Source organism: Fundulus heteroclitus, chromosome 3 (assembly GCF_011125445.2).
Source record: "Fundulus heteroclitus isolate FHET01 chromosome 3, MU-UCD_Fhet_4.1, whole genome shotgun sequence".
Lineage (NCBI taxonomy): Eukaryota > Metazoa > Chordata > Actinopteri > Cyprinodontiformes > Fundulidae > Fundulus > Fundulus heteroclitus.
In genome coordinates this window covers 34,928,954-34,948,603 of record NC_046363.1, presented here as the reverse complement: position 1 = coordinate 34,948,603, position 19,650 = coordinate 34,928,954, and the positions used below count along the sequence as shown (strand labels likewise).

Genomic DNA, 19,650 nt, shown 5'->3' with positions numbered 1-19,650 from the left:
AATTACTGCTGATATATCACTTGTGCAAAAAAACAAAAAACAACAACAACAACAACACATGTTTAAAGCTTGTCTTGTGTGTGACACTTCTGGTGCTTGTCAAGATGTATGGTTCTGATTGCTTATGGCTCTGAACATATTCCAGCATATTCAGTCTCTGCTGTTTTATTAATAATTTTAAACGCGTTCAGCGCCATCAGCCTCCAAGAAGGCGCTTGTCCCTTACAATGACCACTAGGTGGCAATAACACAAACGCTTTTACAAGAGGCAACCAGCTGAGTTTTAACGCTTAAAATGTAAATAAAAAAAATACTTTGAACCCATTTAGCAACTACTGCGTATACTTTTAAATGTTTATGCACTGCGCTTTCTCGTTTTTCAATTCTTTAAATTCTGGGCATGCAGCCATACTCAGGCTGAAGGATGACGAGGCAAGTCCCGCCTCTTTGGCTTCCAAAATAGAAACGGTGAAAGCAGAGACCAGCCAACCACGGAGGCTTTTCAAACACCGACACCGCGGAGCATCACTCCTGCTGTGGGACACCGGTCATGTGTTGGACGTTAGGGGGATGGAGCAGCTTCTAGAGCTCACACTCAGCGGAAACAGGAGCGTTTTCAATTTTTGAAGGTCGATTAATTTTTTTCACCCCCTTAGTAAACAATCGCGTCATTTGGGACGTTTCTGGTGCAGCTCAGCAAAATGAGACGCGAGGGGAGAAAAGGAAAGTTAAATATCCGCCAAACTGCGCCAGACTGTCTGCTGCTATCGGACTGCAGTCATGCATAGTTCAGCTGGCTCGTCACTGGGACGCTCACAGAGAGTTGTTTGCAGTTTCTTAGTTGCGCTTCATCTGGATACAGGTTTATTTTCGCCCTTTTCCTCTCATGACACATTTACCAACCATGGCAAGGCTGCGGAGGAAGGCTTGCGTTGCCCTGTTCCTTTTCACCCTCTTCATATTTGGGACTTTGATGGGACTGAGGACCCTGAAGCCTACTGACGGCTTCTCGGATCTGGCTCCTGGCTTGGAGCTCCTGCCGATCTTAGGAGGGAGGATGTCCCGGGAAGCCACCGCGCCCCCGGTTCAAGCCCGCCCGCTCGGGGACAACACAAAAGCCGCCCTGTCCAACTCCGGTCCCGAAGGGACCATATTCTACGACGTTCACATCTTTTATTACACTTGGTACGGTAGCCCGCACATGGACGGGAAATACATCCACTGGGACCACATCCTGGTTCCACACTGGGACCCCAAGGTCGCATCCAGCTACCCGAGAGGAAGACACATGCCGCCCGAGGACATCGCCTCCAGCTTTTACCCGGAGCTGAATCCGTACAGCTCCCGGGATCCGGACGTGTTGGAGTCCCACATGGAGCAGGTCGGAGCCTCCGCAGCAGGTATGGGGCTCTGAGTTGCTCCCCGGTGGAGTAAAAACAGCTGAGTGTAGGTTTACACCGACAGCTGATGTATCTGGAGGGACGGTGACCATTTCAGCACCATAAATCGACTGGACAGCTCCCTAAACTCTCAGCCCCCATGTTACTGCGCATGTTTTCCTCATGGAGTCACAGCGCTGTGCAAAACTGTGCACACTCCTTTAACATTCCGTATTTTGTCATATTACAACCGAAAAAATATACTTTAATGGAAATTCTGCGATAGACCAACTTAAATTGAATCTATCTTTGTGTACCTACAATCTCCGTATAACTGTTTTATGAAGAACTCAGAGGTTTAACAGACAGCATTAGTGAGTAATCATCATCACAAAGACCATACAAAACATAGGATAGGTCAGAGATAAAGCTGTAAAGACGTTTAAAGTAGGATTACGTTTTAAATAGGTAAAATAAATACCGAGCTTTGAAAATCTCAAAGAATCTCCTGAAATGATGGAGAGAATAGTAAACCATGAACCTAAACCAACAGGCTGAAGAGCAAAGAGCCTTATTCAGAGAGACAGTCAAGATATTAATGGGGACACTGGAAGAGCTGCACAGATTCATTACTCATGTGGGAAAATCTGTTAACAGAAACACTATTAGTCGCATATCACGGGAATCTGGTCATTATGGAATAATGGCAAGAAGAAAGCCATTTTAGAAGACAGACATAACAGGGTCCATTTGCACTTTACCACAAGCCAACAAGGAGACACAGCGAAAAAATTGGGAGACAGCGATTTAGTCAGAAGAGACCATAGTTTATCTTTTTAGCCTATGGTAATCCATGCATCCGTGATCACTGTGGTATGCAGTGGAATTAGCCAGGCATCTGCGGCTCCCTCACTACTGGTACAAAATGTTGCAGCTAATTCTTTAGCACAAAGACCATGTTTCATCCTCCACCGGCTTTTGAAATTTCATGACAGTCAGGCTCTGTTTTATATGTTTGAACACCCATGTCTTCCCTTTTACCCTCAGTGCACAAAGCTCAAAACAAAACCTCATCAACATGAAACATCGCGGTAGAACCTTCCAACCACTTGAATGCTTTTCTTCAGTAGAGACAAGTAAGCAGGTCAAAATTTCATGGGAAGATAGACCTAAAAGAAGGGGTATCCTGAAAAAAAAAACTGATAGAGGGATTAAAACACTTAGGACGAGGGTGGAGAGTCCCCTTCCAACAGGTCAACAATCTCAAACTAATAGCCGGAGATACCATGTTAGATTGGCATAGTAAAAGTTCTGACCTAAATCCAACTGGATCTGTGGCAAGGCTGGAGACAAACCCTGAAAGACCTAAAGCCCTAATGGCTAGTGGGGCAAGGCTATTAGGGGGGTCCACAGACTATGACAGGGGTCTGCAACCGATGGCCCCATAGCCACATGTTGCTCTTTGGCCACTCGTCTGTGGCTCTTATAAAACCAGAAACATTTTTAATTATAAAGGCAATAAGAGTAATTTTAACTGTGTTCCTGTATATTTTTGTTCAATATCTGCATTGGTTATCTATAACAGAGGAGCACCAAGGCGCAAAGCATTTAAAAGCAATTTCTTGAGCTTCAAACTGTGCTTTATATTTTATCTTTCTCCGTTTTCCATACTTATGGAAATGATTCTCTCAGCTGGCCTTATCGTACAATAATCTTTTATTTGTAAATATATATATATATATATATATATATATATATATATATATATATATATATATATATATATATATATATATATATATATATAATATCATTATTTAGTTCTAAAATCTGAAAATGGAAATACATTTTGATTTTTTTAGCTTTAAAAATAAAACATCTAATTTATTTAAGATTTTATTTATATATAAAATCTCATTTTTTGTGGCAGGACAAGTTTTCTGGACACATTTTGTGTTGTAGCAGGGCAAAATTGTCTCTCTAAACTGAAACGCTCACTGACCCCCGGACTGTGAGAACAAATTTGTTTCTCAAACAATCGTTTGCAATTAGAGTTTCTGATTTGTGGATTAATTTAAGTGCATATTAGGTACAAAGACGATTATATTTGTGTATGTCTTTTGCAGTTTATTCACAATGTAACAAAAAATAAAGCAAAATCTAAAACCTAACTTCCCATACGTATATAACATCTTTTATTGTTTCATCCTACCCACAGCGGTTACATTTCCTCGTATTGTGCTTTATATTGCAAAAAGTGTCCAATTAAGTCCTGTATGTCTAACTCCTAGTCTTGTTATTAATATTTCCTTCTTTCTGCTCCTACGTCCAGTTCTCACTTCTCCTGCTGCCTTTTTGATCCCATAAAACCATCTTCATTTTCTTCCCATATCTCACCTTTTCTGACATTATTTTTTTTAATTGTTGATACTCCATATCTCTGATTTACTTACTTACTTACATACACATGCCATTCAGATTTTAGCCCCCACCATTTCCACCCATGCTAGATAATATTGGCTCACACTGTGCATAATTGTTTCTTGTTTTAAATCCCAACAAAATACATAGAGATTTGTGGTTGTGATGTGACAAAATGTGGCGTTCAATGACCGAATATTTTGGCAAGGTACTGCAAACAGCCTTCCTTGTAGAGATAAAAATTAATAAAAGATCCGTTCTCAAGAACAGACCCAACAGTAAAACGATACACAGTATTAAATCATCAACGAGATCCAGTGTCTCTGTTTGTGAACTTTCAAGTAGTTCTTGAAAAGTGTCATAAATTATAAATGCGTACATGCTGTTGCCTTTCCCAAACCTTTTCCAGTTCTAAAAGACATCTGAGGTCTGCTGCGGGGTGTCCAGTAACAGACTCGTGTGTTAGAGTACACGTGACTGATGTTTCTGTCCCGCGGCTCACTGGGTTATTGTACACCATCCGGACTGATGAGCAGCCCATACAATCCTCTGCAAACTCATCACTTTAACAGATGGACCATGGCAGGCCTGGCTCTTAATGCATAGTTAAAACCACCCATTTAATTAGAAACAATGACCAGCCAAACTCTGGACACTTCTATTTGAGCTGATAACTGGGTTTCTGTCACTTCTTTGTCATAGGCAGTAATGAATAGGAACAGCCACATTGTTTATACAGTGAGTGCTGCGTTATAATAACTTTAATGGATTTTTCTATTTGCATATCTGGAGCGCCAGTTCCTCTCTGGAACCAGTGATCACTGCGACTGAGATATAGTGCCTTGCAAAAAAACATTTTTATCATGTTATGAGCGCAGATTGTCTTATATTAGGGATTTGTGGAATAGATCAAATCAAAGCTGCACATAAATGTAATTATTAAAGGAACTGATACGTTTTAATTTGTTAAATAAACAAAACACTAGAAATATTGTTAATCCTAATAATATTTTCCCTTGCCCTTTTCTTCATGTCTGTAGGGTTTTTCTTCATTTTATTATACAACATATTCACTTACATGTTTGTCTGTTCTTGGGTCGTACCTCAAGCAATAACATGACAAAACATATTAGTTTTTGGCTTTATTTTGAGCAGGACTTTCTTTCAAAATGGCTTTTTTTCTCCTTGCCACTCTCATATGCAAGGCCAGATTTGCAGCGCGAATGACTAATAGTTGTTCTGTCAGCGCATTCTTCAACCCATCCTGTGGATCTCTGCAACCCCTCCACAGCTACCATTTAGCCTCATGGCTGCTTCTCTGACTGATGCTCTTCGTTTTCTGGTCTGAGCCCTTAACTGAACAGCTGTGTTACAGCTGAGATCAAATTACACACAGGTGGCCTCCATTAACTAATTAAGTGACTGTGAAAGGCAATGAGGTGCCCTGGATTTTATTTAGGAGCATCAGACAAAAGGTGGCTGAACAGAAAAGCAGGTCATATGTTTCAGACTTGTGTTTATACATAAAAAAAAACAAAAAACGATTAACATGCTTTATTCTCATTCTGCTTCACAATTAGGGATACATTTATGTTGGCCTATCAGGTTCATCTCCTCCAAATTATACAGCAGTATTCAATAAATTAAAATATGTGTAACAGGACTCATTTAAGCCGCCTTTAAGCAGGTATTAAACATACTTGTCACTAAACTCCCTTTTCTGTATTAAATTTTTTTTTTTTTACTGGTCAGTAATATTCTTATATTAAATGTAATGTTTTCATTACCTTTATGTTGAAAATCATAATTAACAGAAATAAAGAATTGGAAACGTCAGACTGTGTAATTTACCTATGTCATGTGTTTCAATTAGTAAATTAAGTTATTGGTATAAATAAACTTTTATTAAAACTTTCATTCTATTTGGTTCATTGAATATGAATGTATTTGAAGGTTTGTGGCTTTTTAGCTGGAAAATATATGGAAGTCCCTGAAAAGTCCTTTTTACCCAGCAGAAATATGTCCTCTTAAACACAACTTGACAGGTTAAGATGAGAAGCAGATGTGTAAATATAGATTCCACGATGACCAAGAGATGAGAAGGGTGAGAATATGAAGAGTGAAACACTGAAGTGTTGTTTCCTTGTATTTAGGGGTTCTGGTACTGTCTTGGTATCCTCCTGGCCTTGCTGACGACAATGGGGAACCCGCTGAGGATTTGGTGCCAGCTGTGCTGGATGCTGCATACAGACACAACCTGAAGGTAAAATACGTCAGCACATTTTGTGAATGTGCAAAAAGTGCTGAAATCTGTTGGAGGAAAGGCTCCGGGAGGGGCAAAGAACAACATGTGCTCCAAAACATGACATTGTGCTGTATTTGTCATACTTGTTGTTGCCAGAGTGGAATTATAATTTCTTCACTGATTTGTTTATATAAAGACAACATACTGCAAGGTCATAGTTCATCATTACTGCAGCTACAGGTTTTCTAACATGCTGACCAGAGCCAAAAAGAACCTTTCATTGATTTATTCACTTTTTATATTAGTCTTCGTGGCGGATGCAGGAAAGATCAATCTCAAATCTATTATGAAATATTTTTTCGTCAAGATTTAAATATAATATAAAACTTCTTAGCATGCAGTCAAACAAGATAAATACAAATTAAAAATGCTCTTTATACTGAAAATGTATTTATATTTTATCAACCATGGTTTTTGTTTTTAATTTTATAGCAAATAAGGGTAAGAACATCTAGAGGCTAGTATTGAAAAGCATAGTTGGGCGTACCCATTTATTAAACTTAGCTAAATAAAGCAAGATTGGGCCATATCACGTACATGTTGCTAAAAAATACACACACACACAAATCTAGACAAAAATGATCAACCCAAAACATTTTGGACACTGTGTTTTTATTTTCCTTTTTTTTAACACTTTATTCATAATTACCTATGCTAATACAGAACAACCAAGTAACCTTTTTTCATTTTTAAAAACAACCTTGGAAGAAAATCAATCCCATCAAATAAAAGAAAAGAAAAACCTACTAGATCTCAGGATGACATGACCAACTTATCACAGACAGACTAAAACACAAAAAACAAAAACAAAGTAATTCAAGTGCACTTAACATTACTTACAACAATACAGTTTAAGGGTAGGTGTAAACATTCAGAGTTTCAGGTCCAGACCAGGTAGATTGTTCACATAAGCTATTAAAGGGTCCCAGGTTTTGAGGAATTTATTGATGGAACCGTTGAGAGTACATCTGATCTCCTCCAATTTTACATTTTGCATGACATCTCTAATCCAGTGATGGTGTGATGGAGGAGTGGCAGCCTTCCATTTGAATAAAATCAATCGTCTAGCCAGCAAGGAGGAAAAGGCAATGACCCTCGGTAAAAGAGCAGGGGGAACAGATCCTGTCGGATCCGAGACCCCGAGGGAGACGGTGAAACATCATAAGCATAAGCATTAGAGATGACTTCAAAATAGGATGACCAAAAAGGAACAGGATTCGGACAAGACCAGAACATATGATAAGATGAGCCAGGGGTCTGTTTACACCTAGATTGGCATAGTAATGGGACTACATTTGGAAACATTCTTGCTAGTTTAGCTTTATATAGTTTAGCTGGAACATATGGAAGAAGAGTGGATTCTACTGAGAGCCATTCCCACTCCTCGTCTGACAGCGGGACCCAAAAGTCTTTTTCCCATTGTTCTCGATTATGTGAAATGAGGAGGCAGCAGCTATCCATGATGTAGGAATAAATAAATAATGTTCTACTTTTATTCAGTGTATTGATCCTTAACAGGGAATCCACACAGGACAGAGAGGGAAGCCTAGGAAAATTGGCAAAAAATTACTTTTTACAAGTAAAATCCCTTAATTGTAAGTATGGGGGAAAAAATATTATTGGCCAGACGAAATTTTCTGGATAACTGTTCAAAGCTAGCAAAAGTATTGTTAACATCCAGATCTTCAATGATATGAGTGCCCTTGTCACACCAACTTTTGAAGCCATTGTCCAATAATGATAGTTGAAAGATCTTTTTTTTTTTTCTTTCTTTTTTTTTTTATTAAGCAGGCAAACCTCTTAAAAATGTAAATATGTGATCTACTATAATTCACAATCCTTTTTCTAAAGAAATCAGACTACTAGATGTGTTTGCCATGCAGCAAGAAGGTCCTGGGTTCAAGTCCTACCCTTGCCCTGGGTCTTTCTGCACAAAGTTTGGATGTTCTCCCTTTGCATGCGTGGGTTCTCTCCGGGTACTCCGGCTTTCTCCCACAGTCCAAAAACATGACTGTTAGGTTAATTGGCCTCCCTAAATTCTCCTTAGGTGTGAGTGTGTGAGAGAATGGTTGTCTGTCTCTGTGTTGCCCTGATAGACTGGCGACCTGTCGAGGGTGTACCCCGCCTTTCGCCCATTGACAGCTGTGGATAGGCACCAGCAACCCCTCGCGACCCCAATAGGGATAAGCATAACGGAAAATGGATGGATGGATAGTTTATTGTTGAACAGATAAAAAAAATAAAAATACTTTTGTTAATGGAATAAAAAAAAACAATAGTCAAAATCCAGTGGTTGCTCTGAGAACTATCAACTTGCCACTTTTGGCTTCTGTAGGAAATTTTTTTTTTTAAATGTGATTGGTTTAGATGGAAAACATTGCCTTCCTTGTATGCAGCAAGAACATGCTGTGGAAAGGTGAAAAGAGGTCTACTCAGATGTCTAAATGTAGCTGAAAGGTGGTTGAAGTTGATCAAAAGAGCTAACCGAGCCTGACTTTCAGAGTCTCTGTTTAGACCAAACTTGCTTAGGATGTTTGGCTAAAAAAAGTCAGATTTTAAACAGTCATTAGTCCAAAATCTGAATCAAAGAATGACAAGGACTAGCTAACCTGAAACTGCCATCCAATATGTTCTTGGCTTTTTGTTCTGTTTCAGCTGCTCTGGACTAGAATCTTGTTTTATTAAGGTTGTTTTCAACTCAGTTCAGTCGGGGACCTAATAGAGAGAACTGGACTCCTATAGTTTGTTTGCATCTTATTAAAAGAAAAGAAAAAAACAAACTTCGGCAACACCAAGGTCACATTTAGAAACCTTTTGTTTGAATCCATATTGGTTGTAGTTACCTCAGTTTTTCATCAACATCTCTTTTATGTGATATGTCTTATCCTGATAAGAATCAAAGTACGTAATTCCTATATTATTGTCCTTTTAAAATGCTGTTACTTTTTAATAATGTACACTGTGCCTGACAAATAAACTATTGCATTTGTTCTTACTTGTAATAAGACAGTTTTGAAGGCGCATGACTGGAAACCAGATTTATGCAACAGAAGCAACAGAAACCTGTGAGCAGCTGTAAACCATCTCTGAGTGGCGCTGCAGGTGATAAACTCCAGTTGGTAGAGCTGTGAAAATGAGGGCGGGAGTAATTTTTAATTACATAAGACTTGAAATGTCATATTCAAATTCATATTTTTGTTATGCAGGAAAGAGTTTGTCATAGTTTAAAATGATTCTAAGAGCATTATTAGATGCCAGAAATTTCTTAAAGGCTTATGCAGTTATAGTCTGTTGCCTACTGCCCTGAAACTTAATGTCCAAATAAGTTGTTTTTATGAGTTTTTTTTAGCCCAGGGCTTTTCCGTTTTCTTTATTTAGCCCACAAAATACAGTTGAAACCAAATATTTTACATTCACTAAATAATTTTGTCACAATCTTACATTAAACCAAATAAAACTTTTTTCGTTACAAAAATGTCTAAATATTTGTTCGATCCCTTCCCAGCTCTGTCCTCATTTATGGGACAGAGATCAGGGCTTTGTGGTGGCCAACTTTGAATTTCTTGTCATTAAGCCACTTCGAACCCAAGCTTAAACTTTCTGCTGAATGTCTTGAGAAGCTACTTCAATATTTCCAAGCAATGTTATTTCCTCATTATACCATGTGTATTGTGAAGCCGACCGGTCCATCCTGCAGCAAAACACCGGCAGCATAATGCTACCAGCTCTACACCTCATAGCTAGGATGTTTTTTCTATTTCCTCCAAATGTAACCAATGTGTTTTTAGTCAAAAACTTTCATCCATTTTTCAATTTCCATCAGACCTAAGGAGATGTTTCCAAAAATGAAGGTTTGTTCTACGAAGCCATAAAATGATGAAATACCTGCCCTATTTTTTTAGCTGCCTGCTTTCTGTTATGGAAGATTTACAGATAAAAGTTGACATGCAAGGGTGTAAAGTTCACGTAAGACAATATTTAAGGACAGAAACATGGAGGGAAAAGAGATACAGTGTTGTTGTTGCAAAGAAAACAAACAATGTTCTTGAAGATTGTGGTTTTAACACAACAAAATGTAAAAAAAAAAAATAATACTACGAATACTTTTGCAAAGCAGTATGCATTTGCAGATTTCAGTAATTTTATTATCTTAGATGGGAAATAAGTCATCTTTATACTACTTTCAAAATGGTCTTTTCACGCAAAAAATATTTACTGCTTGGTTATAAAGAAAAAATAAATCACTTTAAAAACCTGGTGATGTAATTATGAAGGTGAATAACTGGTGTTGAACTTCTGTGATGCCACCCGTGACGATGGCAGATTGGTTTGTATGAAGACCCTGATAATTCATTTTCCAACAAACTGACACTATCCTCTCTATAAACAGCTCTGGTGAACCAAAGGGCTTTTAAAGCCAGACTGTCAGATTTTATATCACATTTATATCTTCAGTAATCTGGCTTGAGGCAAATGAATAAAGTATCTCTGAATAGACAAGAAAAGGACTATCAGAACAGACACGGAACAGTGGATTCGTGAGGGTTTCACACATAATGCTGTCAGGAGTGGAGCTAACAGACAGTTTGTTACCAAGTCTTGCTGTCATCTCTGCTCCGGCGGTCAGTACGACATTTTCATCAAAAGCACGCGGAGGACAATAAGCGACATGCTTCAAGTCTTTCTCGTTCTGCAACATGACAGCATCTGGTCGCAAATAAGGGATTTCTGCTTATCTTTTCAGAAGTTACAATACCCTCGTGAATAGATAAAATCGCAGTGCAGTTTTTCCATGCGTCCTCCTACCAAGCTCCTTTTGCTCTTTCTGCAGAGAGCAACGTTTATTTTTGGATCTCTTCTTTTTGTGCAATCTGAGAATTTCAGAGTGCAAAGTGCAGAACTTCGGCTCAGATCATGTTTCACAGCTCCAAGGATCAAAAAAAAAAAAGAAAGAAAAAGAAAAGAGAAATAAGTGAAGAGGACAGCTGAGTTTCACTGGAGCCGTGGTGGTGGCTGGAAATTTACTGAAAGGATTATTCAAGCAGTTATGTTTAATTATAAATTCACTGGAAAATTCCTCTTTGTTGGGGATAGCGCTGTATTAAAATTGCTACACGTGACAGGCAGATACTTTTGTATCGACTTTGGTTTCCAACCTTGTCTCCTCTCTCTCTGTTCGGCGTTATTTGTGGAAGCAGAATTGATCCAAAACAAAGAGCAGGAATACAAACCAGGCAATCTCTCAGACTGAACAGCGTCACGTTAAAGTTTCCCAAATGACCAGAAATTTAGATGCAGCAATCATAGGTTTTACTAGCATAATTATTTAGGACATTTAAAGATACATTTGAATCATTGTATTTTATGGTGGAATGTTAAAAAGCTAAAAAAAAAAAAAACTTAATTCATAAAAAGAAATAAAAATAAACTGAAGAATTTGGTGCACAAGTTTGAATTTACAGAGGATTTTCTGTAATTGATAAAAAATGTGGACTCAAATATGTACATACAGCCCACAATAATGTTTGGATAAATGTTTCTAAGCAAGTTGCAGAGAAGGCCTACACTTTCTATAGTTATGAATCAGGCACTTGCATCTTTCTGACTGGATATTTGACCCAACCTCTTATCTGAATAGATAAATATTTTAAATGGGTTGGTTTCTTGGCTTAGACATGGATTTTAAAGACAGCCCATGCATTTTCACCAGGGCTGATATAGAGGCCGTACCAGAAGAAAAATGCCAAACTAGTTGGGGTTTATCATCCTGTATTAAAGACATTTGGTTACACTGTTAAAGAATAAACCGGGAACACCAGTGTCGCAGTGCGAAGAGAGGCAGGTGTTACGCCGACATGGACTGTATGGACCAAAGAAGAAAGCCCAAACCTTCAAAATCAACACCTCCGAGCTTGACTGAACTTCACAGCTGCCCACATGGATGAGTCAGACACCTTCTAGAGAAAGGTTTTACCGACAGAAGAAATGAAGATTGATCTTTTTAGTCACAACGACCAAGTGTGTTTGGAGGAGTCAAGGCAAGGCTTTCAAAGACAAAAATCAGTGCTTTAACTGTCTAACATGGAGGTGGTACCATTAAGTCAAAAGTCTGATTTTGTGGCAATAAAATTGTTGTGCTGTGCAGAGCAGGGTTAGGGTTAGGGTTAGCAGGACATGCTTTAAATTGTCCAGATATCTCACAAACCAACAGGGAAATGTTAAAAGCAGGACCATGATCACAAACACACCTGGGAATGGGGTCTAGGAACAGAGGAAGTAGAATAACACCAGAGCTCTGGAAATGTTCTGAACTTGACCCTAAATGAAAACTATTGACTCACGTCAAAAATAAAAAGATTTGCGTCAGAAAACAATCAAATTTAAAGTAACACAATTGACTCTGATAAGAAGGATGGTCAAATATTCAGTCAGAATTATGCCTGAACTTGGCAACAAGGAGTGTTGTTGTTGTTTTTTTTACAACTTGCTAAACAATATTTATTCAAACATGATCATTTTTCCACATTCCTTTTACACACGTATTTTTGGTTGTTTTATGCCTGACTTTTTAGATATGAAATGTGGCTGTCCACTGTGGGACGTGGTGTATCCACCATCCATCTATTCGTACCACCCAGGGGACGTTTCATACCAGCTTTGAAAACCTCCAATTTCAACAATTTTAAGACTAATGCGCAGTAGTCTACTAAAAGAAAAGGTATTTTTTCTATGACTGCTATAAATTATGTCTACTAGAGGGGGATCACTTTTCTAAGATTCAACAGGCTGTAACCGGGAGAACCAAACTAAATGGGAATGGAGTTAAAACATCCATCCATCGTCTCTACCTGCTTATCTGTGCAGGGTCACAGGGGGCTGGTACCTGTCTCCAGGCGGGGTACACGTCGGACAGGTTGCCAGTCTATCACAGGAGTCTAAAACAAGGTTTTATAGGTGATAAAATATGATTAAGTGTAAAATTTGAGCCGTTATATCAGCATTTACCATCATAATTCATAAAAAAATTAACCAAAATGTTTTTTTACTTGTGTTTAAATAGTAGGAAACACTTTGTTTATGGGTATGAAATAAAAGTAGCAAAGGGTAAAATGGTAAGACATGTGGGTTTTAAGTAGCAGAGGCCACATTCACGTAAAGCCATTCATTTTATGTATGTTGGATTTAGATTCTTTGTAGAGTAGAGAATAACCAAGAAAAATTCAGATGTATGCAGTCAATACTTTGAGTTCTTTGTCGTAAATTAATTTCCCCTTGGAAGAAAAGCGTCTCACATGCATCCTCTGAAGGCACAGAACATGATATGACGTTCATGTCCACGACGAGTGTACGTAAATGTCTCTGTAAGAAAAAGAAACTGGAGATCGTAACACTAGGCATCAGTGGAAATGACCAGACACTGACTCAAAGTTTTCTTGGGGGGCAACTTTGGATTTATCGCTGGTTTGCAAGAACCTCTCCGCAAACAGCATCAATCATTGTAGCAGTCCCGCTCCTCACAGTTAAGAAAGCCATAAGCTATCTTTGGGTAAGGCTACAAAAGAAACCGGTGGAGTTTTCATTATATAAGGTGAAAGGTATTTTCAGCAGCTCCCACACACGGCTTGCGTGTTGTGCACAGGAGAGCTGGAGAGCTCAGCGCATGGAGCCTCATAAGCACTGCTGCTGCTTCTCGACCTCGGCTCGAACCGAAATAGTCCCTCTGCCCAAGGGGGAGCGTGGGGGCGTGTTGGTGGGGGACGGGGGGACGGGGGGTGGTGGTAAGGGGTGTCCTGGGAGCTGAGTGCGGGAGGAAATGAGCGGAGGGGAAATGAGCATCAAAGGTCCCATGAGTCAGTTTGTGCCTCTGAACAATCTGCACCCTGAGGGGCGGTAAAAGTTCTGTCTCGTAAGTAGGCCATGTCAAGTGCACAGGGGAACACGGCGCATGGGTGCCCTGTGATCCGCCAGACTGTCTTATTTTCGTCTGCGGATGGCAACGTTTTAATCGCGCGTGACCCTCTGTCTGTCTGGCCACAGACGAAAGAAAGTGTCACTCTCAATTACAGGGATCTCCCAAGTTTACTTGAAATGGATCTAATTATTGCAACGATCTGGAGCCTTGTGTTTATGTTGTGTTCCCCCCCCCCTCACCCCTTTGTGCTTTCTGCATGAGGTGGCACTAAATTTCCCTCTGCTCAGCATGAATCATCCTGCAGTTGTCCCAGGGTCGTACCGACGGTGTTTATGACGTATAATGATGCTTGGACTCATTTACTTAAAATTTACAGCAGAGTTATCAGTAAATTGGGACTATAGTGGGTCTACACTGAGCTGCAGTGAAACAGCTTTGTCTTTCTCCTGTGGGTGATAATCATGTGGCTTTAAATCCTGTGTTACATCAGCTTCTCAGGAGAGGTTGACACTGGAGGCTCACTTTACTTCACACCATGTCCAGAAAGTTATGACTTCATGGAAATAGCTTCTAAGTTATGATTTACATTTTCAAAAGGCCTGCGGTTATAGAAAAATCAACACAACCGTCTTATTGCACATAAAACATTCGGTGTCTGTTTGTCTTGCCCAAATCCTTTCAGGTTATTTGTAGGGTCAACAAGAATACTTATATGGCATGTACCCTGTCACATTTTGTCACAGTACAACCACAAATTTCCATTTGTTTTACTGAGATTTTACATGATGTTACAACTCAAAGTGATGTACATAAGGGGAAAATCATCCATATAGACGTGGACAAAAGTGTTGGGAAAATCCCACAATGGTCACTGAAATAACTTAAAACTGACAAAAGTAACAATAACTAAACATTTGCTGAAAATCAAGCAATGAAAATCCGACATTGATTTTAAATTGTGTTTGAACAGGATCTTAAAAACACATAAACTAATGAAACAGACCTGGGCAAAAATTTTGGCACCTCTAGAAAAGGCTCAACATAATTTAACCATGTGGACATGTTAAACTGAGGCGTGTCCTCTAATTAGCAGATGCCTTCATGCTTGTAACCAGTCATTCTGTCTATTTAAGGTTAATAAGTAGTTACTGTTATGTCGGGGTATATGGTGTGTACCACACTGATCATGGATCACGGGAAGCAAAGGAGAGAGCTGTCTCAGGAGCTTAGAAGGAAAATTATCTTGTTAAAAGTAAAGGCTATGAGATGATAAATTGAAGAGAAAGATCATAAGAATGGTAAACAAAGAGCCCAGAGCAAACTCCAAATAAATTAAAGGTGTTCTCCAAGGTCAAGGTGCATCAGTGTGAGATCGCACCATCCATCACTGTTTGAGCCAAAGTGGACTTCATGACAGACTCCACTGTTGCAAACAAATCCTAAAAAGCATCACTGGAATTTGCCACAGTGCATATTGTAAAGCCACAAAGCTGGTGACTTCACATTTTATGTGAAAGGTACTTTTGCAAGGCACCGTGTGCACTCGCTTCTTAAGTCTTTTGCAAGCATCAGTTTATTCTCTTATTGCACTTGCAGTGAATGCCATGCTGACAGAGGTTTCTGAAAGAGTGCTCCATTTCTGTAACACCGACTCTTACAGCACCAAACAACAATAATGTGCTACAAAATCCAGGAAAGATCACATTTAACATAACACTGATGATGCACAACACGGCACCTAGTACTTAAGAATCCTTACCGAGCTCACTTCCTGACATCCATTTAGTTGCTGTTGTCATTTTAAAAGGCCATTTTTTTCTCACATTGTTCTCTGTGGATTTTCACTGCTTTTAAAGCGGCGTTTCACTTTGAATTATGCATCATCAAACCCACTGAATTTTCAATTTTTCTTTTAAAATATTCAGCTGAACCACCTTTTGTGTAAATGTCATTTCAGGTCTCTTGTAACATTGCAGCTTTTTACCCTCTAATTAAATAAAAATGCATGTTTGTCATTGAAACAAACATTTGTTTTTTTTTTTTTTAGATTTGAGCCGTTATAAGACTTTCACATAGATTTTAATTGATCTTCTCTTTATTTTTGTTTTTATTTTATTGCTTTTCTCTTATTTATTTATTTGTTTGTATGGCTGTTAAAATAGACCTATTTGTGTCTTTAATAAAGTGATGATGATGATGATGATGATGATGATGATGATGATGATGATGATGATGATGATGATATAATGTACTACAAGGTCAGACGAAGTGGATGTTTGTCCTTCTTTTATGGCCTACTTCATGACAAAACTTGTTTTAAAGAACGAGCCACGGATAAAGGATTTCTCTGTCTGATCAACTGCGACAGAAACTGACTTTTGATGCCTCTTACCAAGTTATTTTGAGTCCTTTATAAAAGCTTGACCTCAGTAAGGAACCCATTAACATTAGGCCTACCCTAAAAAGGTTAGATGTCAAGTCAGATCACTTACATAACACAAGTTTGGGCTGTGATGTGAGCTAAAACGGAGAAACGACATGCCTTCCATCGTGTTTCTTTCCAGGTTGCGTTTCACATCCAGTCCTACAGAGGGAGAAATGACCAGACTGTGCACGACAACATCAAGTACATCATTGACCGGTAGGCGCTCATCTGGCTGCGCTCCATCACAGATGACACTCCGACAGAAATCCATTAAGCTTGCATGCATAGCTGAGGAAACAGGGGTCAAAACATAGAAAGACTTTTAGGCTGCTTTTTTGGATTACATAAGGCCAGTTTCATGACTTATGAATGGGACTTTGATGTAAAAGCAGTTTTCTTTTTTCAATCTTTTAGCATCAAAGTAGGTATGCGGGAAAAGTGCCCGTTAAGTACACACAAAGTTAAAAGCCCCCAACTAAAACCAAACTCTTACAGATGTTCTGTGTTGGACATCTACATGTTCTACCAAAGCTGTTTAGGATATCAGTTAAAAATAACAAAGTGCACCTTTCATTTGCAGAGAAACTGTCAGTAAAATGTTTTTTCATAGACTGTCATTGATGTGAACATTGATTTATGCAAGGATGTGTATATTAATGTTTCGGCGACCCCAGATATTTTCATCAACTCAAAACACAACACCTTAAAACATTTACAATAACTAAAGACAAACCGTTTCAGTAAATTAGAATGTCAGCGAAAATGAAATGCATTTAAAAAAAAGTGAAACTCTGTTATTGCGAAGATTAATTACAATTTATCAGCATGGGGAAGACTGCTGACTTGAAAGTTGCTCTGCAAATTATTACTATTCTTGACACTCTCCTCCACAAGGTGGAGACGTCTCAAAAGGTCATCGCTAAGGAAGCTAGTCCTGTATTTAGGTATATTAATGGAAAGTTGAGTGGAAGGAAAAAAGGTTGTGAGGATTGTGAAGGGAACCCCATTCAAACTCTGGTGGAGATGGACAAATTGTGGACCGCATCTGGAGTCAGAGGGTCATGGGGCTTACAGATGAAAGCAGTACATGGACGAAAACTGTCAGTTTTCTTGTGTCAAGCCCTTCTTGAACCAGAAACAATGTCAATAGCTGTCTACCCAGGCTAGAAATTACTCATATTTCCCTCTTTGGCCTCATAAGTCCTCTTTTCAGGTGGAAGAAAATATTTTTTTTCATTTGAAAATGAAGGTCCCAGAGTCTGGAGGAATAATGGAGACTAGTGACAGAAACCAAGTTGCTTGAGGTCCAGTGTAAAGTTTCCAAAGTCAGTACTGATTTGGGGAGTCGTGTCATCTAATGTCATTTGTCCAATGTGTTTTCTGAATCCCACAGTCAATGCAATCATCTAGCAGGAGACTTTAGAGCACTCCATGCTTCTTTCTGCTGAAAATCTTTATGGAGATTTTATTTTGTTTTAAGATGCGTAAGATTTGTCATCTGGCCCCGCTGCCATACAATCCATTATCTGATTTAATGACCATAGTAAGCACGATTTGTGCATGATTTGCCTGCAAAGTCACTTAACCCAAACCACATAGAGAATCTTTATCAAGAGGATTAGAGAGCAGAGCCAAAAATGTAGATGAGCTGAAGGTCCCTATCATAGCAAACTGGGCTTCCTTAAGACCTCAGCAGAGCAGCAAGCTAATGGTTTACCACACTGTTGCAGTAATTTATGCATAAGGAGTCCAGAGTATTTAGTGTGCATACTTTACAGTAGGCCAATTTTGCTGTATTTATAAAAAAAAAATTGTGAGATGATCAGCTTTGGTCTGCTGTAAGCCACGATCATCAGAGTAACCGAATTAAGGGCTTGAAATGTATCACTCTGTGTGTAAAATTTCAATTTCTGAATTGAATTACTGAAATAAAGGGCATTCTCGATGGCGCTCAGCACTTACTGGTTATCTTTTTTTCCCCTCTTATTTATCCCTGAAGGTACGGTGACCATGGGGCCTTCTACAAGTTCACCTCCAGCACCGGGAAGAGCCTTCCTCTGTTTTACATCTATGACTCCTACCTGACTCCACCAGAGTCTTGGTCTGAATTCTTGACTCCCACTGGCTCGCACAGTGTGCGTGGTTCTGCGTATGACTCCATGTTCATCGCCCTCATCGTGGAGGAGCGTCACAAGCACGACATCCTCGCGGGTGGCTTCGACGGCATGTACACGTACTTCGCCTCCAACGGCTTCTCCTTCGGCTCCTCTCACCAGAACTGGAAGGCCATCAAGGCCTTCTGCGACGGGAACAACCTCCTATTCGTCCCCAGCGTCGGACCCGGTTACATAGACACCAGCATCCGGCCGTGGAACAACCACAACACTCGCAACAGGGTGAACGGCCGCTACTACGAGACGGCCCTGCAGGCAGCGCTCAACGTGAGGCCGGAGATCGTCACCATCACGTCCTTCAACGAGTGGCACGAAGGGACGCAGATAGAGAGAGCCATGCCTAAGAAAACCGTGACCCGTGTGTACCTGGACTATCAGCCGCACGGACCCGAGCACTATCTGGAACTGACCCGCCGGTGGGCCGAGCAGTTCAATAAGGAGAAGCAGCAATGGCTGATGTGAGACCAGACTTACTTTAAACAGCTCGCTCCACAGCGATGGAAGCAGTCAAAGTGGCAGCAAATGTTTATTGTGACTAAAACACAACGTTGGTCTTCGGGAATATTTGTTAGAGCAAATTTACCTGAATACTTAACAGTCCCGTACTCTGAATGCTCTGTGGGCCTGTCTGATGTTCTTCTTGCCTGTTAATTAAAAGCAAAAATGTCAAGTCTATCTCTACAGTAAAAAGATAAATCCAGTTATTGATAGCCGAGACACATTTTTTTTTCTTCCTTCATTGATAACATTTAAGGTTTTGTTGCGCATAAAAAACCCCAACTCTGTGCGTTTGTTTATGCGAGGATCAGATCAGCAGATTGCCTCTTTCGCTCGAGAATTTATTGGAGGCTCAAGGTTTGGCTGCACCTGCTAAGAGTGCAACAACAGATAACGAGGGACAAAATGACAATGATCGGTTTTGGAAGGGTGGGAGTAGGAATCTGTGGATGACACTTTTAGACCCTTCTTCAGGGAGATGAAGCTTACCTCATTTCTGCCTGGCTAGTCTTGATCACAGCAGGTCAGACTATCCG

General features: G+C 39.6%; 1 protein-coding gene across 1 annotated transcript; it reads left to right on the top strand.

Moving 5' to 3' along the window:
* The first annotated feature begins 487 nt into the window (after positions 1 to 487).
* On the top strand, positions 488 to 19,390 carry LOC105937448 (glycoprotein endo-alpha-1,2-mannosidase-like protein). The gene is made up of 4 exons (XM_012878765.3): positions 488 to 1,400; positions 5,954 to 6,063; positions 16,582 to 16,658; positions 18,442 to 19,390. Exons 1-4 carry the CDS (start codon positions 887 to 889, stop codon positions 19,076 to 19,078), a joined length of 1,338 nt encoding a protein of 445 aa, XP_012734219.2. The 5' UTR covers positions 488 to 886; the 3' UTR covers positions 19,079 to 19,390.
* Positions 19,391 to 19,650: the final 260 nt, after the last annotated feature.